The sequence below is a fragment of the Delphinapterus leucas genome, chromosome X (assembly GCF_059928025.1).
Source record: "Delphinapterus leucas isolate spDelLeu-1000000601 "Yukka" chromosome X, BTC_Dleu_Yukka2, whole genome shotgun sequence".
Taxonomy (NCBI): domain Eukaryota; kingdom Metazoa; phylum Chordata; class Mammalia; order Artiodactyla; family Monodontidae; genus Delphinapterus; species Delphinapterus leucas.
The window spans coordinates 5,290,231-5,309,939 of NC_143150.1; the positions used below are offsets into that span (position 1 = coordinate 5,290,231).

Below are 19,709 nucleotides of genomic sequence, written 5' to 3' on the forward strand. Positions count from 1 at the left end.
CCAGGAGAATCTGGCCCCAACGCCTGCACCCCCACCAAGCAATAACCCTCAGAACATAAAGACCTACCGGCGTCTCTCTAATCTTCTTTCTGAAGTCAGGAACAAGAATTGGAAACCTCACCACAAGCCAGGAAAAGGAGGCCGCCTGCAGAGAAAGGCGCACGTGTCCAGATCGGCAAGGACAAGCACCTGCACACGGAGCGACGCCTTAGTCACCCGTGGGCCCCTCTTCTCTAACTGCTGCCTGGCCTGGGAGGCACACAAACGTTTGTCAGATCACCGACTAACCAAATGAGTGAATCGACGAGTTCTTCTCAGGGAGAGAAACAGTGGTTTGCCTTTAAAACCACAAGTGAGGGCATTGATCTACTGTACGCAGGGCACAGGCCTGGCTCCTTACGGTGGCCTCTGAGTTGAACCCAGTCTGCTTTCCCAGCTTCCTCTCCCATGAACTGGCTCCACAAGCACCTGGACTCAGTCCCGTGAACGTGTCTGGCCCTTCCAGGGGGCCCGACCCCCATCTCCCAGCTAAGGAGACCCTTCTCACTTCAAGACCCAGCCCAGACGGCCCTCCTCTCTGAAGCCCTCCGCAGCCCCTGGCTCTGAGTCAGGGGTTCCCCGCTCTTCACGTTCCCCTCCTTCTGCCTCGTTTCAGACTCTGTGCTTTACAGGTCTGCCTGGAAGATGCCCCTCCCCCACCAGCCCTGAGTAACCCAAGGGTGAGTGGACACCTGTGTCCCTGCACAGTCCAGGACCCTCTCACAGGACGGACGTCTGCGGACTTAAATGGGCTTTGCCTTATGATGCCTGGTATCCAGATCTGCCCTCTCCCATCAAGCTGCGCTGACACCGATGACGCTAACAGATGGCCAGTCAGCCAACGCCCTGGAAGCACGTCCCCTGCCCAACCCAGCGGTTGTCTGATGCACAAGAAGCCAAAGCACCTCCCGCCAGGCCGGCCGCAGGGCAGAGCAAGGTGCTGCCCGGGCAAAGGCAGCTGGCGCCCCGTGCGCGCACGCAGCCACCCCTCGGGCACCACTTCTGGGTGTTGGTTCTCCCGGTCAGTCGATGTGGATCGCAAGGCCTCGGGCACTGCGAGGGCCTGACCACTGGGGCCCACCGCGGGGACCTCTAATGCCCGTCCGTGCTCTGCAGCTCCCCGACGGGCTGGCAGAAACTGTCAGGTCGACATCGCAGGTTGAAGGGACACCCTGCCCAACCCTGCTTGCTCCCTGTCCCCTTAGTGGGTGTGAGTCCCCAGCCAGCCTTTGGCACTAACTCTCTCCCGGGATCAGCTTCCCGAGCGACGCAGCCCGAGCCGGCCGGCCCTGGAGTGGTCCAAGGAGCAGGTGATGAGACGGGGTCTTGGTACGGGATTGTCATCACCCGCCTCACTGGCAATGAGGACCCCACCCCGGGGATGGGTGGTGTGCGGGCGGACAGCCCCGGCCACAAGGCCACAGCCCAGTTGCTAGAACTTTCATGCTAGAATTTTCGCTGGGCTGGCAGGGGGAGAGGAATGTCCTGGCAGGTGAGAAGATCCAAGCGTGCGGAACGTGGGGGGCACAGGGGGAGGTGACTTCTTTGCTTTGCCGACCATAGGGGATGAGCAGCTTAGGGTGAAGAGCAAAGTGAGAAAAAAGGGGGCCCCAGGGTCTCCCCAGTACCTTACAAAGGAGCCCCCATCTCAGGCAGCGGACAATCGTCCAACCCAGGATTCGAGAGAAGTGGCTGAACCTCAAAGACGCTGAATGTTCAACCAAGGCACGCCCGTCCCACCAGCGTCGGAAGCCCACTTGGGCAAACCTGCATCCTTGACACGAGGACCAGGGAGACTGGGAGGAAGCCCCAGAAGAGCGGGACTCCCCAGATGTCTCTGAGCTTCTGAGCCTGAGGCAGCGGCACACCCCTCCCCCTAAAGAGCTGGCGTCCCCAACTCACCCCCGAGGGAGCAAACATGACCCGTGTCCTTCCCCACAGGTGCCCTCCGTCCCAGGAGACAGGGTAGCCAGCCGCCCCGATTTGCTGTGGGACCTGAAGCGCTACAAGCAGGAGAGTGCAGGAAAAATGGGGAGAGGTGGTCAGCCCACTGCCAGGCCCCCAAGCAGAGCGAAGTCACCTCACAACACAGGCCGGGCGCGCCAGGCCTGGTGAGGGAGGAAAGGGACGAGCCCCTGCCCTCCCCCGCCGCCCAGGGACCGCAGCAGAGGTCGTGGGGCGCCACTGAGCGGCCAGAAACCAGGGGCTATGACGATGGCCGCCACTGACCAGGAGGCCTGACCCACCGAGCGGGGCAGGTGGTCAGTACAACACGGCTTCCCGGGGACTCGATGGATGGGCAACCAACCAAGATACAGTCTAAGACGGACACTCAAAAGAGCAAGGACGGACGGCAGGAGGCCGAGGGCAGCCGCCCCAGGGAACAAGTCATGATCCCTCGCCCAGGTTCTGCCCCCGAGCCAGTTCTCAGACGTGGAACCGCGGACCAGGGACGTGGCGGGTCCCCAGGGGGAAGGACGCTGCAGCACCACGGCAAGCAGGCACTGGAATGACCCCCCAGCCCCTCCCAAAGGGACCTCGGGCTCCGCGCTGGGTGACCCAACACCGGGAAGCGGGACAACCAGACAGCTGGAGGCTGGTGGACACCGGGCCCAGCTTGACCCTGATGTGGGAGACGCGATAAACTCTGTCTCTGCGGCCGCTTCAGGAGGACCCCTGGGCTGGGGTTTCTGAGCAGAGGCTGTCACTGGTCCAAGGTACGCAGGGCCGTTCCCGAGGGTTTGTCAGTTGGTCTTCAGCAGGGAGAGGCTGCAATCCAATATCCTCCGGAACCAGGCGCAGGGCTTAGTGAGATGTCTGCCGAGGAATCCTTCAGAACCTGGGATAACCCTTAAGGGGAGTGAGAAAATGTAAGGCCCAATGGTAACCCTGCACGCACTCCAGCGAGTAAAGGAGAAACGTGTAGAAAAAGAGCAGGGGAAACACGCCCCAGTCGTGAACTCGTGAACCTTCTTGCCTCCAGGTGATGCCTTATGGGCGTCCCTTGCTCCTGACTCTTCACATCCTCTCTGTACTTTGTAAAGTCGCCACGGAGAGCACACGGATACTCAGGAGGCGGCTGAACGGGCCCTACAGGCACAGAGCACATCAGTCCTGTCATCCAAGCCCTGTGACCACGGTTACGGGATGGCAACACTCGCTCCAGACCCCCACCCCCGCACCCCGGCCCCACTCCTGAATCTCTCAAACAAGGAAGCTGGACCCATTCACTGGGCCACAGCCTGATGTCGGGAAGGCCCCCTCCAACTGCGGAGGGCCTGGGGCCCGGGTCGTTGCTGATCTGCCCAGAGACTGAGGACGCTGAAGAGCACGTAGACCCAAGAGCTCAGGAGTGCCGCAGACGTGGAGATGAGCATCTCCCGCCCCCAGCCAAAGGCGATATAACCGTCTGTAACGTGAACGCAAGTGGGGGCATCGCCAGAAGTGCACAGGAGGCCCCCCGTGCTGTGCCACGTTCACTGCGCAGGCACCACCCCGAGCAGTGGCGGCCAAGTGGCTGCTCACGTCTGCAGGTCCCCTGTGTGCAGCGTCTTCCCGAGGTCCTGCAGCGCCAGTCACTAAGACAGAATCAGAAACACCTGCGGTTCTCAGGCTGGACCCCTCGATCTGGGCCGTGTGGAGAGGGACACGGCCAACAGGAGCTGCCCAGGGGACAGAGGGGAAAGAGGGGGCAGGGGAGCACGTCTTAGAAACAGGCCAGATGTGGGGCGGCAGGAGGTAAACCGGGAGCTGGGGCAGAGAAAACAAGGTCGGCCGTCTTCCTGCAGCTGCACGGCTGCCCCGGGGCTTGCCCTGCGTGAGTCCAGGGCAGGGACTAAAGCCAGGCAGTGACCGAGTGACTTACCCAGTCAAGAAGGAGCCCTTTCTCACGGGCAAAGCGCTGGACGCCAGGGCACCGTCTCCTCGGGGACCACTAGCCCCAGGGGGCGGGCCTGGGAGTGGGCCGGCGGGACACGCCCTGACGTGTGGGGCACTTACAAGTCGGAGAGGGTGTAGGTGCATGCGGAGTCCAAAGCTGGCCTTCAAAGAGAGGAGGAAACCAGCCCCCAAGGGGCAGGAGGAGGCATCTGAAACACAAACAACCAGGGCGGGATTAGTACCCGGACCCCGAAAGGAGCTCCCACGACTCGGCACGAAAAGGACACGCAGCTCAGTGGAAAGATGGGCAAAAGGCGTTGCAGAGAGGAAACCAGCCCTACCAAGGAGGACACTAGGGAAACTGAGACTTTGGATCGAGCCCGTCCCACACCGGTGGTGCCCCCAAACGTGCGGCAGGAGCAAACTGGAACCCTCTCCGGGCCTCAAAGACGCAGTTGGGGTGGGGGGCTGGAGGGACCCAGGCCACCGGGGACGAGAAGGGGACGCAGCCGCCAAGGCAAGTGCCCAGATGGGTCGCAGGGACAGTGAGGTCTGCTGGTGCCACGGGCGGGGCGTCAGAAGGGGAAGTGGACTCAGAGCAGGTGCCCTGGGCTCCGAGAGGAGACGATGTCCTGGGGGCACCGCCCCCCAAAGAGCAGTGGCGCAAACCACGAGGACTTCCTAGAAGGAAGATGGGGTGCCTCACGGGGACAGAAGCGTGTCTGGGGAGGAAGCGGAGCTTGAGGAGGAGACTCCCTCCTGGGATGTGGGCTGCGGCCCAGTCACAGGGGCCGGGAGGAAGCAGCAGCCCGAGCAGCGGAAGGCGGGAGCGGCCAGGCTGGAGGCCCGGCTGACACCCAAGTGAGCAGACAGGAGGGAGAGAAGGCCTGTTCCTGCCGGGACCTTGCTCCTGGAGGGTGTGGGAAGCAGCAGGTGGAGAAAGCGTCACCGGGAAGTCAGAAATCAGATGGTTTTAAGGCTCGGCGCTGACTTAGCTGTACTGAAGATCAAGGCTGAGCTGCAAAGGGGTCCCTCTCCCAGGGGCAGCCACACACCGTCCCACGCCCACCTGCAACACGGCCAGGCCATTCCTCCTGCGCCCGCCCATCCGGCAGCGAACTGGCCTGGCAGCCACTACCCCGGACCTCCCCCGCCCCGGGGGACCTGGGGCTCCCCGCCTCTCAGCACACACCGGAGGGTCAGAGAAGGGAGTCCTTACGGAGCGCCGTCACAGCTGTCCCCCAACCAGCAGCCACTGATCGCGTGCCTCTAGCTCACTGGGCAAGTTCTAGTTCTTCAAAACCGGGATTCGGGAGGAACGCCAGCAGCCCACCCACCATTCCCGGGACCCTCCCTCATGATTTGAAACCACTCCGACGAGGTTCTGGGGTGTCTGGACGCAGCTCGCAACCACCCCTGGGGCGACGAGTCGAGGAGGGGACACCGGCACGGAGGGAGTTGGATCTGCTGACCGCTCAGGTGCCCCGCAGCCCCGAGGCCTCACATCCACGAAGGCACCCTCTGTTCCTCACCTCGGGGCCGGCATTCCTGTTTCCTCAGGCTTCCGCAAGGTCTGAGAGGAGGCCAGCTCGCTGGAAGAGAAAGCAGTGCTCTGTTGAGCCAACGTCCCCTCAGCAGCAGCTGTGTCAGGCGCCCGGCTTACAGGAACGAGTAAGAGCCTGTCCTTGTCTTCCCGGGACTCCTGGAGAGCAGCTCCAGCCCGGGAAGAAGAGCCCAGCGAAGGAAGGCAGCAGGAAGGCACAGGGCGCTGCCAGAACCCCAGACAGGAGCTCCTGACGCTCGCGGCGGGCGGAGAAGGGGACGTTACAGTTGTGCCTGGGAGGAGGACAGGAGCTTGCCAGGACAAGAGGAACCAGGGCTCCAGGAGCGGGAACCGCACGTGCCAAAGTGTAGAGACGCGCAGAGCGCGTGCGCGCAGCGTGCACGGACAGCACAGGCACCCAGGGTGTTGGGCGACAAGGACGGAGAGCTGGGGCCACTCGAAGGCCCTCCCAGGGCACCAAGGAGGTGTTGGGGCTTAAACAGGAGAGGGCTCGGCAGGGTCTTCAGCCCGGGGTTGATGAGGACAGATGTGCGGTGTGACACGGAACCGATGGCCTGTGGGGCACCCACTGGAGGAGGAGAGACAGGAGGCGTCCCGGCCGGTGGGGAGACTCAGGTGACAGCAGCACCGGCCCTAGGTCATGAGGCCTGAAGTCAGCCAGTAGCAGTGGGGACAGAAAGAGGAGCATTTATTCTCATCAGGCACTTGGGAGGCAAGGGACACCGGACTTGGTCACCAAGGAAATGGGACGGAGGGCTGCCTAAGCAAAGCAAGGAGGAGCAGAGCCAGGTGGGCGGCACTGAGTGGGCTGAGGCCCCGCCCCCCCGTCCCCCCACTGGGAGGAAGAGGACAGGAAACAGCTCTGAAGGGGAAGTTGGCTTTGTTTGGGACATGCCAGGTCCCAGGCGCGACAGGAAACCGAGTGAGAAATTTTCTTCTCACCTCAGAAAAGGCCAGATAAAGACTGTCCCTCAGGACTCGGCCAGCAGTCCCAGGGTGGCTTGGACGCGAGGTGGCCTGGGCATTCAGCCCAGAGGTGCAAGACTCAGCCCAGACGCCCCGCCCTCCCCCTCCCCCCTCCCCTCTGACCCCCTCCCCCTCCACTCTCCCCCCCCCACCCCGCATCCCTGTCCCCTGGGGTCCATTCTGAGGCTCGGATTCGGTCGCTAAGGACCCTGGGTCGCTTCCACTTTGACCCTTGCCGACTGTTGCGGCGCGGACTGGACGCCTAAGGCAAGGGACTCAAAAGGGCACTGCCTGGCCTCCGCCACTGAGCTGGCCTCGCCCACCCTCCATGGGTTCCCAGGGGCCCAAGCTCCATCCCTGTCAGCTCCGCCCCCGCCCCGCACCTGCCCGGCTTCCTCCCCAGCTCGGCCCCACTCCTCCTCAGTTCTGCCTCCTTCTCCAGAAGCTCCTCCGCACCCAGCTCTTTCCCACACTTCAGCCCCAAATACTCCTCCCCCCGTTCCTCCCACCTCCGCCCTGCCCCTCCCCCAGCTCCTCCCCAGCTATTCGCCACAGCCCCGCCCCTTCTCTTCCGACCCGCTCCCCCGCCCACTTCCTGGTCCTCCTCTGGGTGCCGCTCCACGCCGCCGGTCTCGGACCTCCGAGCGGCCTGGCCTTCCGCGCGCCACATGGCCTGGCGGCTGCTACTCTGTCTCCTAGCGGCCGGAGCCTGCGGCAAATGCGCGATTGTTCGTAAGTGCGTGTCTACGTGCCTGCGTGCGTGCGTACGTGCGTACGTGCATGCGTTCACCCCGGAAATAAGGAGCGTCAGCGCTTGCGGGCGCGGCTACCTGTCACCGGTCCCGGTTCCCCGAGGCGGACGACCGTCCTTCCCGGTGGCCGCGGCCGGGCCGTCCCACCGCGCCCGCGACTCGCCCCGCCCACAAGGAGCCAGGACCCGCCGCGCCCGAGGACGGTACCTCCGGGCGGGAGTTTCCCGGGATCTGCGTCGGGGAGCGCGCGCGGGGCGGCCGAGGCTGCACCTTCCTGTCCCCTCCACCGCCACCGTGCCCGCCCGCCATCCTTCCACGTGTGTGTCCCGCGATGCGCTGGTGCACACGCACCAGCCGCCCGCAGTCCTGCCCTCCCGCCTCCCGCGGGCACCGCCCCCACCCCCCAGCCCCGACACCCCACACCCCACCCCCCACCCCACCCACCTCCCTGCCCTGCGGGGCTCAGCTGCTTGTCCGCGGCTCCCCTCTCGGTGGGGCCCACCCAGGAGTCCATTGAGGGTCACGGACTGTGGGGCTCTCCAGATCCTTCCCGCGTGGCACTGTGAGGAGAGGTGTCGTTTTCTCCTGTTGGATGCGGGAGCTGCTGGGCTGTAAGGTCACCGTCACTCCTGTGGGATGGGCTTCTGTGCTGCGGGCTGAGGCATCGTGGGGTCCCCGACCCAGCCGGGCGGGGACAGGGCCGTTGCCTTGATGAGCAGAACCAACCCTGAGGGAGGCGGCACGTGTGTTTCTCATCGGTTGGGCCCTCCTGGGTCCTGGTGGTCTCCGGTCCCTGCCGAGAAGAAGACCGTTGTGGTTCCTTGGCCGGCATTGCTGTCTTGTGGCTGATGACTTTTCTCCTTGTCCCTCTGGTTCTCGTGCAGGTGAAGACGCCCAGACAAGTGGAAGAGTGTTTTCTCCTCTGGCCACCAAGCAGGCACCCTCTGCGTCGAGAGGTAGGAGGGCACTCAGCCGCCTTCTTCCCGAGGGACTCTCCCCAGGGATTCCGCCCGCACGGTTCGGGTCCCGTGGTTGTGATCTGGTGGCGCCCGTGAGGAAGGGGCTGGCTGAGAAGCTGAGGGGCGGAAACCGCGGGCGAGCCTGGGATCCAGTCACACACCCCAGTAGGAGCCAGAGAAACGGCCAGGCCCCAGGGACTGGCCAGCCTCCCTCGTAACTAACCCCAACGCAGTGAGGAGGGCGACCCTTTGTCACCCATCAGGTTGGCAGAGGTTAAGCGGGGTGATGATGCTCGGGGGCCCGCCAGTGCGTGCGGGCACGGCAGCCTCGCCCGTGGCTGGCAGAGTGTACGTGGGGGAGCCTTTGCGGAAGGCCGTTTGCTGGCGTGTGTCAGCATCTCGGGATGTGTGCCGTGTGACGCGGGCCTCCTCCGACGCGGGGCTTCAGTTAGCGAGTGTGTGGTCGTGTTGAGTGTCTAGAGGGGCAGAAAGTGCCAAGCAGTCTGTGAGTCCCCTTCGGCGGGGGAAGAGTCAGTAACCTGTGGGACAGCCGACGACGGGGTACCGTGTGGGCGGTGAAAATAGGACAGATGGAGACGTCCAGACGTGAAGCAGTGTTCCTGAGGTGCTGTGAGCGGAGAAGTCATCCCCCACCCCCGCGTGCAGAGGTGTCCAGGACAGGGCTGACCCTCTGTGATCGCTCGCCCGGGCAGTCGTGTCAGAGTCCCACGGTCTGGGTGGCTTGAACTACAGAACGTATCGCCTTGCGGTTCTGGAGGCCAGAAGCCCGAGATCTAGGTGCCGCCGGTGGTGGCTCTCGTGAGGGCTGTGGAGGGAATCTGTCCCATCCCGCCCCCCTCACTCCCGGGTCTTTGCTGGCTCTCCTGTGTGCCGGTCTGTCTCTAACTGGCCCCTTTTTATGGGGACATCAGTCCTGTTAGAGGAGGGTCGACCCTAATGAGCTCATCGGACCTTGATCACCCCTGTGAAGACCTTCGCTTTGTAGGTAGGGTCACACTCTGAGGAACTTGGGGTTGAGATTCCAGCACGTGAATTTCAGGGGCACGGTGTGACCCCTAACACTCTCCAAAGGCTCTGAGGTAGGAGCACACGTGGAACGTTCCGGGGATGGAAGGAAGGCCTTCATGGCTGCAGGGGGTGAATCCAGGGGCGAGGAGAGCAGGCAGCCAGGGGGAGGAGCCAGACCATGTGGAGCCTCATGGGCCCTGGAGAGAAATGTGTCTCCGCTCTGTTCGGGGAAGGAAAGCCCTAGAAGGTCCTGGACTGGCTGCCTTTGCGGCCTTGTCCCCTGTCCTCACAGCCACGTGGAAGTGGAGGCTCCGTGCGGTGCCGTGACCCGGCTGACTTTCAGGCCCGCGGCTCCCCTGCTCCTCTGTCCTCAGCGAGCAGGGACCCTCCCCCCAGCCCCCCAGGTACAAGGGAAGCAGGCGAGGACGGGGGTGCGTGGAGTCAGGTCCCCTGGAACCATGCGCTGTCTCTCTATCCTTCGGCGCCTCCTCAGCTGCAGAGCGGGGTGATGGTAACCTCCCGGGTTATTTGAGGATTGAATACTATGATCCCTGGATGGTGCCCGTCCCAGGTCCTGGCGTGGAGACGGGGCGCGCACCAGTGCCGGTAGTTCCTGCCGTCACGTATCGTTTCTCGGGCTCCGGGCCGGGCTGGAAGCGGTGGTGCGGGAAGGGGTGGGAGGAGGGTGGCTCCCAAGGCGCGCGGGGAAGAGACACCTGGCAGGGCCATGTGAGAGCCAGGGCGTCCCCAGGGCCGAGCCAAGGTTGGTTGCCAAGGATTTGCACTCAGCAGCCCTGGGGTAAGATGGGGGATCCGCAGAGCATGGGCAGCGGCAGGGCCAGGGAGCTGCGGGGCCGGGGGCAGGGGAGAAGCCAGGCCCAGGACTGTCCCTGTCTGTGCCGGGAGAGGGCCAGAGCCCGGCCACTGGGCTGTGAAGCCAAGGGGCCCTCCCTCCCTCCTCTCTGCCGCCCGGGGCCCAGTGCCCTCTGTCGTGGAATTGCCCACACGCCTCTCTCTCGCTGTCCCGGCCTCCCTTGTGAGCTCCCCGCGGACTCCATCTGATGGACGGATCCCCCCGGTCGGCACCCCCTGTCAGCTGACGGGCGCGGAGACGGATGGAAGGGGCTGGCGCCCGGGGGGGCCACGGGGCTGAGGTCAGGCCCACGGGTCATGAGCTCGGAGGCCGGCACGTCAGGCTGCTTGACCGTTCCGGTTCTGTGTTTCCACAGGCGCGTGAGGCCCTGGGAGCTCTGGGAGATGAAGTTCGGCTGCCTGTCCTTCCGGCAGCCTCATGCGGGTTTCATCTTAAATGGGGTGAAGACCCTGGAGACGCGGTGGCGGCCCGTGCTGAGCGGCCACCGGCACCGCACCCTGGCCGTCCACATCGCGCACAGGGACTGGGAGGACGCGGCCTGGAGGGAGCTGCTGGCCGAGAGGCTGGGGATGAGCCCCGCGCAGATCCAGGCCTTGCTGCGGGACGGGGAGAAGTTCGGCCGTGGAGTGATAGCCGGCAAGTGACTGACGATCGCCTGCCGGGGCTGCCCCCCAGGGTCTCACCCGGGGCTTTGGCGCCTCGTTTTCTTTTGAACCGGTCGGTGTGGGGTTAGGGTTCGTTTTCCTGAGGCACCTCGCCTTCGGAGGGGCCGGGAAGGTCCCCTCCCCGCCACTCTGGGCCTCAGTCCCCCTTTGTGCTCCGAGAGGCAGAGGCGGGTCCGGCTCTGCCCGTGGCGCTCGCCTCCGTGTGTGTACGTGTGCGCGCGCACGTGTACACGCGTGCGTGTGCGCGCCGTGGCAGAGCCCGCGGGAGGCAGCACGGCAGCCAGAGCTGCGTGTGAGGGGGACCTGGGGACTCGGGCTGCCCGCCCGGCTTCACGCGCCCGCCTCACCCCCGCTGCCCGCGGCATCCTGAGGAAGTCCCCTAAAGCCCCCGGCGGGGGCAGGTCCCGCATCAACCGCTGGCCCCCGGTGGATCGCTCAGGGACCTGATTGCCCGTAGGCTCCCCGCAGCGGTGGCCCGGGGCCCTCCTGACCTGTACCTGCTGCCTGCAGCGGTCGGGCCTTGGTGGGGTCGTGGGGGACCAGGCCTCTCCTTTTCATTGCTCTCCCTCCCTCCCTCCCTCCCTCCCTCCCTCCCTCCCTCCCTCCCTCCCTCCCTCGGCCTCGCCCCCAATTCCCTGAACCGAGGTTGGCGGGTGGGAAGTGCTCGGCCAGAGGGACCCAGTTCACCCCGGGTCCCCTCGATGACGTGGTCTTGGTCTCTAGTGGTCGTGATTTGAATCACCTTGTTCTCCATCTGTGTGCTTCTGCCTTTGTGCACAGGGCTGGTTGACATTGGGGACACTTCGCTGTGCGCGGAAGACTTAGGTCCCAACGAGGTCGCGGAGCTGGAGAATCGAGCCCTGCTGCTCAACCTGCAGCAGAAGTACCTGACTGCGCTTGCCAACCCCCGCTGGCTGCTGCGGCCTGTCCCCGGGAGAGGCGGGAAGGACGTCTTCCAGGTGGACATCCCCGAGCACCTGATCCCCTTTGGGCAGGAGGCCTGACCAGACTGGGCTCTCGAGAGGACGGTGACCGAGAGACCGGCTCATTGTGCCACCGTCCACTCGCCTTCACGCCCTGGACGTGCACGTCTGGTTCGGTCCGAATCGGCCCTGCCCCGGGGAGCGCTGCCCGCTCCGTGCTGTTCACGGAAGCAGACGTGCCCACCTGGTGCAGGGACGGGGGTTGGGCCTCTCCTCGTGCGATGCCGCTCTGGGCTCAGCAACAGAGTCTCGAGGACTTTGACCTTTAGGAAAAGATGGCAGTGCCACTCGTTTTGGCCCTACTGGTTCTGGGTGGTTGAGAGAAATGTGTTTTGAGGGGACCGGTTAGCGTTTTCCCCTCTTTGGCCTGGTCAGAACTCCCAGATGTTTGGACCGCGTCTGGGGAACGAACGATGGGGGAAGGCCGGTGGCGGGCCTCGTGCACGCGGGAGAGGACCGCAGGCCCAGAAACAGGGCGCGGTCTGTCCTTGCAGGTGACCCTGGCCCTGTTGTAAAGCGTCCCTTGGCTCACGAAGCGTGTGTGTTAGACGTGCTGCCCGGCCACTTCACGTCCGAAGACAGGCTCCTAAATACAGCTCTGACGGCAAAGTGAAAAGGGCTGGCGCTCGCTTTGTGGAAATCTCTTACTTCTCTGTGGGGTTTGGGGCCATTTGTCAGCAAGCTTTCTAGGGGTTGTCACCTCTGAAGGTGCTGGGCTTTCCCCCAGGTGTCGGCTGGGAAGGGCCCGTCTCTTCTGAGGCAGACGGCAGTGTGCACGCCTACCTTGGTGGGTGGGATGGCCCTCCTTTCCGGCGGGCCTCTTTGGGAGGCCCCTGGATGGTGGGCTGGACACACGCTCAGCTGCGGGTCAGAAACTTGTGGCATCGTAGGGGGACCCAGGAGGAGGCTCCTTCTGCTTCAGGATGCATGACTAATGGAAGGTGACACCCCTGAGGTCAGGAGCCAGGCTGCGCTGCCTCCTGACTAGCAGGCAAGGCCCAGGGACCAGCCTGTCCTGGGCTGGCCTCAGCGCTCCCGAGCCGCGTCCCTGGCTGAGCGTGGGAAATGCTGCTGCTTCAAACGAAAGGGGACGGCGGGGACCAAAGCCTGCCGGGGCTGTGGGTTTCCAGCCTCGTCGGGCCCGTCCACTGAGATGTGGTGTGAATAGTACGGACAGTTAGAAAGGACACAAGACTCGCACTTCTCGTTCGATTCTTCATTTACTCCCGTGGACTTTGGCTTTTCTTTATTAGAGACAAAAGTAGATTCTTGGTTATGAGATGGGGCTTTTTGTGTGTCCCCAGGGGACTGCGAGCTCAGGGATCGCAGTGGTCCTTGCACTGTTCGCGGAGAGCACGCCTGCAATCTGAGGAGCCCCCCTACTCCTCGTCCACCTCAGGGACCTTGTTTGGGGACGTAGCTAAAAGGGCCCCCAGCAGGAGGGAGAGACAGCTGTTGTACAGAGACATCTCCGAGCCATAAGCCGGGTAAACCGTGGGGCTGGCGGGCAGTTCCCTGGTGCCATACCAGGGGCACAGAAGTGACATTCCAGGGAGTGCCCTGCCCACTCAGGCCGCCCTGCTCACTGGGGGGATGGTGTTCCCTGGCCCATCCCGCTCCACCGCTCATAGAGCACGTGCTAGAGGACAGGAAAGGCTGGGTAGCGCTGGGCCCCTGAGCACCCGGGGCTTTCTTCTGGGTGGTGGAATCGTTGTAAGGGATTTGTGGGGAGCGTCCAGTAGCAGCCACCGGCTTCTTTCCCTTTGGGGCTGTTGCGCTGGTCCCGGGCTGATCAGTTGCTCCCAGGTTGCATTTTCTCTGAATGTTCTCGATGAGCAGAGGCTTGTCTCTCTGAAAGTTGGAGTTGCAGAAGATCTGAAATGAAACGAATCACTTTAGCCATTCTGGGAGAAAATACCCACTCCTCCCCGCCCACCCCCGTCCATCATAATGGTCTTATCTGACTGTGGAGAAAAGGTCTCTTTAAGTTCCTGGCAGGTTATTCTGCCCTGGAGTGTGCGCTCCCTAGAGCTCCCCGAGGCGAGCCTCGGTCGAGGTGTTACTGTCGCTACCTGACATCTCGTGGCCTCTCGAGAGGGTCTGTAGGCACACCTGCAGGTCCCCTCTAAGGGGCTGTGGCTGAATACCACAGGCTCTACTTTCTCATCTTTCCTTAACTACCTTCTCACGTGAGGAAAGTTATTCTCGGAAATGAAACCCGTTCAGCACGTGGCCCATCTGGCCTCCCCGGGAGGTGTTCGAGTAACAAGAGAACATGGGCAACGGAAGGGCTTTCTACTTTACCATCAGCCTCTTCTTCCCTGGAGAGTGGCTGGTCAGGCATATTTTGCTGAATCCGTACCGGTTCATTTGGCGGATGAAAGTCGTCAAGCTGTCTGTGTTGAAAATCCTGTCTGCGCCTCTGCGGTGAAGAACCTCCCTCTGGAAGAGGTCTTCCTTGATGATCACCATATCTCCCTTGTCATTCCAGCGCACAGAGGTGAAGGCGGGATCCTCCACCATCCTCCAGAGCTTTCTTGGGAGGGAGAGCTGAAGAATACTCTGGTTGGCCACACCGTAGTTTGCGCCCTGTGGTGGCGGGTTGTCTTGGGAGCCGGGATCTGGGCTCTCGGCTTGGTCACCCTGCTTCTCCGAACTCTCCCTTGAATCCACATTGGGATGCGGGGACGCACGAGAGGGGACCCACGTTGCTGGCTCTGCGTCAGCCGATGGGCCCAGCATGGCTGTACACAGCTCATCGCTACTCTGACTAGCCATGGAGCCAGTCTAGATTGGGAGCATTCTCCACCCGAGACCGTATCACTGAACTCTCAGGGCAGAAATGCCTTGGACCAGAGCGGGGATGCCCAGTAAATACTGTCCGCAAGATTCTAGAATCTCGGTAGTGGGGCAGGCAGCCACTCAAGTCGCAGTCTTCTTTATTGGTCACGTGATGTCACCGAGGCGGTCTGGAGAGGGAGCCCTGGCCAAGTGTGGGGGAGGGGATGGGGACGGGGTCCCAGGCGCCTGTCTTTTTTTCTAAAAGTCTCGAAAAGTGTGGTTCAAGTTCCCGGGAAAGACTTCCGTCTGCCGCCAGGCACCTTGTTTCAAGAGGCCAGGCCCCGGATGGGTTGAGAAACGTGATCCTGTCTCCGCCCCCATCCCTTGACGCCGGCTTCCGATTTGCTCAGGGGCCAGGCCCTGGCGAGGCGCAGCTGGGCTGCCACTGAGGCCACAGGGATCACGTGGGCCCCGGCGACTGCCCCTCCCAGAAGATGGGGCTCCCTAGCGGGCTGGTTGGCCTAGCCTGAGTCGGTGCCCCCCCCACCCCCATCCCCCTTCCGGCTCTGGTCGCTTGCAGCTGTTCCTGCCAGCTGATCGGTCCCGCTCAGATGGGCCCAAACAAAGGGTCCTGATTTCCTGCCTCCCAGGTCAAGCTGTCCCCAGAGTAGGGCTGTGCGCGACCTCACATTCAACTCGAGTGTTCCCCAAGCACCTCAGACACAGCCCTGCCCACGATGCCACGTGGGAGGGCATAGCCACGCGCCCTCCGCTGGGCATCTAGCCTCCTTTTGGGCTCTCCCTGCCCCCAGACCTCATCCCTGTGCGGATCACAGAGGGATTGTCTTCAGCGTCCATTTCTTCCCGTAGAAGCCCTTCTCATGGCCCAAGAGTGCTCACTTTTGGAACACCTGCGTGCGTCCTTTTCCCATTGCCTTCCCAGACCGTCGGATTCAGCCTCCCTGGAGGCTGCCTCAAAAGCCCTGTTTCCTTTCCGCAGTGGGGTGGTTTGGCTTCTGCTCCCCCCGATCCTGGCCTCCCACGTCCACCTTGGGTCTCCGTGGGTACTTGCCCTTTGAAGGACTTGATCTGGGGCTTCGGCGTGTAGCCTGTCCCATTGAAAGCAGGCATTTCACTGGTGCACGCCCAGGCCAGCCCTGCTCTCCTTCCCCATGCCCGCCCCTGCCTCCCTCCCCCTCCACCCCCGGGGCCCTGTCCCTGCTGTTACCTTAAGGATACATAGAATGATCTTGTTTGCTTTCAGCTTCGACGCTTTTGAACGGGCCTACGTGACACGGACTCAGTCCCAAGGAAATTTCCTACTTGCCGACCTAGACGTGACCGGGGGAAGCCCCCGTCCACGTGCATTTGGAAATAGATGAGGGTCTGGGTGTCGGACGCGCCGAAACCCGAGTGAGAGTCGTCCGTCTTCACCGCAGGTGGGAGGATAGGATGGTGGGTTTGGTGATGCGCGTTCTCTGGCCGTTGTGGGCGACTTTGTCCTTCATAGTCACTGTGTAGGGGACAGAGTGGCACCTTGGAAAGGCCCGTCTGCGAGGATCCTAGGTCCCTGTCCCAGCTCTGCCACTAAGCAGGGTCATCTGCCCTCTGTGAGCGCCACTGCCCTATTTCTGAAAGGGGAGAGCTAAGAGGGTGTGCAGGAGGATCTCCCGAGGTGCCTTTCAGCCTAAGGACTGGCATCCTGGATGGAGCTCCCGGGCCTAGATTCGGGCCTGCTCCCTGGTCTTTATGCTTCTAAACTGGTTTACAAAGCATTCTTCAGGTCAGTTCCTCCTGTAGGGACACGACCTCGGAGGCTGCGAATTTTGGTGGAGGCCGTCGGTGGCTCCTCAGAAGGGGCCCAAAGGCTGGGGCCTCCTTGGGCCGAGCCTGCCTGTGTGGCCTTGCCTGCTGCCCCCCTCCTCGGGCCCTCCCTCGCCCCCTGGGTCCCGTAGGAACTGCCTCCTTCCTGGTCCCCCTCCCTCCCAGGTGCCAGCCGGGCCCCGGCAGTGGGTTTGTGTGGCACCGTGGGGTCTTTCTCAGCCGGGTCTCGGGACCCTTCAGCTGGGCAGGCACAAGCCCTGGCGACGTCCAAGGCCTGCCTTTCCCAGCCTCGCCCTCCAGCCCCTGCCCTTGGCTTCCGTGCCCTGATGCCCCCAGCCCAGAGGCCCCCCAGCCGCTCCCCTCCCTCGCTGCCGCCAGGGTCTCGGGGTGTCTGCCGGCGTTAACTTCCCTCCAGTATCTGAGGAGGCTCCTGCAGGGGCCTTATCCCAGTAGGCACTGGGGCCTTACGGTCAGTCCCAGGCAGTCTCGGTCCCTCCCTCCCCGTGGCTCAGCCATGAGCAGCTCAGCAGGCCAGGTTCCCGTTGGACAGGAGGGCCCCAGGGCAGGAGCAGGGACAGGGCGCCGTCACACGGGAAGGTGCCGGGACTGGACAGAAATGCCGGCACCTGGCGGTGTCAGATCTCAACAAACCACAGACGAGCCCCACACTGTCTCTGCTTCTCCTTGGCACCTTCCTTTCTTGGGCCTGCTTTTTGTCAACTGAAAGACACCGTGTGACACTGAGAAGAGCAATGAATCGCCAGTCAGAAGGTCAGCCACGGGCTGGGGTGGGTGGGAACAGCGTGTGCTCGAGAGGAATTCAGACCAGGGCTCTGGTCCCCACGCCGTCACTTACCAGCACGTGATCCTGGGAAGATTCCCAAGCCCCGTGGCCTCAGGTTCCTCACCCGTGAAGCGAATGGGTGTGATGAGCCCTGTCTCGGGCTGCAGGGATGTGTGTGAGCTACGTAGAGCAGCTCACAGGGCCTGGCGTCTGTTGGAACTTCGATGATTGGCAGGTATCTCTCATATTGTTCGGCCTCAGACCCTTGCCCTCTCTCCTCTGGCATTTGGTTGGGCGGTTTCTTGTCCCGGTCATGTCACAGAATATGCAGCTCAATAGGATGTGGAAAAGCTAATTAGCCAAACAAGATGTTTCATCAGTAAAACTAAGGAAATGTTCCCAGTTAGAGGGTGTGTTAAATTCGGGCACGGAGGGGTGTTCCCAGCGAGATACAACACGAAGCTCCAGGAAATAGAATCAAGGAACAAGGCTTTGCATCCCTCCCAGATGCTCTTCCATCCAGACCGTTCCTTTGCTTCATTTCAGCCCCACCAGACATCGAGTCCTTGATTACAATTGCCAAAGTACAGTCACGATAACGATTAAAGCTAATTAGCACCTTGGGTTCTGGTTCCCCCAAGAACAGGGAAAAGAGGGCCTGTCCACGGACTTCTGGGCATCACGTCAAGGGAGTGTGACCGCGTTTCTCCAGCTGTTGCATATATAACACCTACTTCTTCACTATGGTCAACTGCAATGCGACAAGAGCCGGGACCCCTTCCTTCCTGCCCGAGTATGAGATTTCTCTCGGGTTCATCCATGATCCAGAAGGACACCTCACGGTAATGTCGCATTTCAGACTTTCCCCCCAAACCCAAGTCACACCGCCTGCAGGTCTGGCTGCTGCCACCGCCCAGCTTCATCACCATCACCTCCCCACAGAAGGAAGCCCCGCTTCCCAAAGCCCCAAACTGCCCTGGCTCGGGGCACTTAACACTCCAGGGCTCGCTCCTGGAGCCCCACCGCCTCGTCCCATGTGGACTTGTTCTGTGGGACTTAGGGGACGTCTCACCACCTTCCTCATGTGACAGCGGCTCCTAGACCATCACTCTACGTGTGAGTGTGTCCTGCTTTTCCTAGCGTTCCCGCTACTAACACAGGGCCTTCCGGAGAGCAGAGGCTCCGTGGAGGTCTGCCGAATAAATAAGCCGGAGAGCAGGGGCCTTACTTACTCAAATCAGTTTTTTCATACTTTCGTAAATCACCGTGCAAATCCAACTAAACAGAGATAGCTTAGTTGTACAGAATGACAGACAAGCAGGATAAGAAGCAAAAACTCACTACGATTACTTTTATTTTTCTAATTCTTCCCCCATCTATATTACTGCTAAGTACTTTCACATTTCCAGAGCAGTTCTGATTCCAATTCCGTGTTATCTGCTTCAGGGTCACAAAATGAAATGGGAGATTTCCCAGTCTCTTTTACAAAACAGCAAAACTCTTGTTCTTAAACTGGGTAATTATAAACACATTCTAATCAATGTCATTCACAAAGTTAGACACTGACGCTTGTTTAGTCTTCCATTAAACGGAATAACATTTTAAAAACTCCTAAAGAAAACACAGATGATATTCCATGTCATCTTACACAACAGGAACCCAAAGATGCGACACACCATGTTCCCCCCACTCGCAGGGGCCCTCACTACTTGGAAACTCGACCGCTCTCTCTTCAAACTCAGAGTGAAGGACCAGCCTCACTTGCTACCAGTGAACTTGGGCCTGAAAGGAGCCTGGCTGCTGCTCTGGCTCAGGCTCCCTCTTCCTCGTCGCTCACACCCTCTGCACACAGGGATGGGAAGGACCTGGGATCCAAGCTACTGACCCTGAGCAGATGCTCCAGGACCTGCCACTTGCTGGTCTCCGCGTAGGCCCGGGCACCCCACAGGAACTCGTAGCGGGCAGGGTCGCTCTGGGGCACCTGCCGGTACTCCAGGTAGCCCTCCTGCACCCACACTTTGGTGAGCAGCTCCCTGGGCTCCCCATAGATGCAGGGCTCCCTCCCGGCACACACCCCCATGTTGCCGAGCACTCCCCACACCTCCTCCTCAGGGGCGCGGTCACCGAACAGGGTGATCACGCCCAGGACCAGCACCGGGAGGCCGGCCTCGGGCGTGCACTGCCCGTCGCTCAGCACTGCATCCCAGGTGAGGCCCAGGGTGGGGACCAGGACGTAGGTGCGCTCGCGGGAGTCCACCTCCTTCACGTCCAAGCCAAACGCCAGCTGCAGGCACTCGCGAGCGTGGCTGAAGACCTCGGGGAAGTGGTCCCGATGCCCCCGGAGGACCATACTCAGCATCTCCGCCTCGGAGGTCGGCGGCGATACACGAGCAGCAACGCCACCAGGTCAGCCATCGGCACAGCAAGTGCCTCGCGGGGCAAGGGCTCGGCATAGGCGGAGACGGAGGGGGCGCCAGGGGAGGCGGAGGACGAGCGGGATGCGGCCTCCTCCCCCGCAGCCCCCAGCAGCGGCGCCTCCACCGGACCCTGGGCCGGGACTGGGGCCTGAAGGTCGGCCTCAGGCTGGCGGAGCTCACTCATCTCGACCAG

At 62.3% G+C, this 19,709-nt stretch overlaps 3 protein-coding genes and 1 long non-coding RNA gene across 7 annotated transcripts in view; 1 reads left to right on the forward strand and 3 right to left on the reverse strand.

Annotated features, from left to right (window-relative positions):
• LOC149744157 (uncharacterized) overlaps positions 1-6,543 on the reverse strand; it is a 103,693-nt gene extending 97,150 nt beyond the window's left edge. For all 3 annotated transcript variants that reach the window (XR_016391268.1, XR_016391267.1, XR_016391269.1), the window contains exons 1-2: positions 5,451-6,543; positions 68-4,127 (exon numbers count right to left, since the gene is read on the reverse strand). This is a non-coding gene — a long non-coding RNA (uncharacterized LOC149744157). The remainder of the gene's footprint in view (positions 1-67; positions 4,128-5,450) is intronic.
• Positions 6,544-7,231: 688 nt separating this feature from the next.
• On the forward strand, positions 7,232-13,655 carry EOLA2 (endothelium and lymphocyte associated ASCH domain 2). 2 transcript variants are annotated; one of them, XM_022561158.3, is made up of 5 exons: positions 7,232-7,403; positions 8,085-8,156; positions 10,418-10,698; positions 11,508-11,686; positions 12,205-13,655. In XM_022561158.3, the coding sequence occupies exons 3-5, from the start codon at positions 10,446-10,448 to the stop codon at positions 12,223-12,225; spliced, it is 453 nt and encodes a 150-aa protein (XP_022416866.1). In that variant the 5' UTR covers positions 7,232-7,403; positions 8,085-8,156; positions 10,418-10,445; the 3' UTR covers positions 12,226-13,655. The 2 variants fall into 2 exon arrangements, with proteins under 2 accessions (XP_022416866.1, XP_022416864.1); XM_022561156.3 differs by having other exon boundaries at positions 7,234-7,403; positions 11,508-13,655.
• LOC111167844 (heat shock transcription factor, X-linked member 3) lies at positions 13,027-14,502 on the reverse strand. The gene is given in 3 exon segments (XM_022561145.3): positions 13,027-13,234; positions 13,236-13,585; positions 14,015-14,502. Coding segments are annotated over 3 exon segments (1,032 nt in total). The 5' UTR covers positions 14,489-14,502.
• Positions 14,503-18,893: 4,391 nt separating this feature from the next.
• On the reverse strand, positions 18,894-19,487 carry LOC149744158 (melanoma-associated antigen 10-like). The gene has a single exon (XM_089904033.1). The coding sequence runs from the start codon at positions 19,456-19,458 to the stop codon at positions 18,910-18,912; it is 549 nt and encodes a 182-aa protein (XP_089760159.1). The 5' UTR covers positions 19,459-19,487; the 3' UTR covers positions 18,894-18,909.
• Positions 19,488-19,709: the final 222 nt, after the last annotated feature.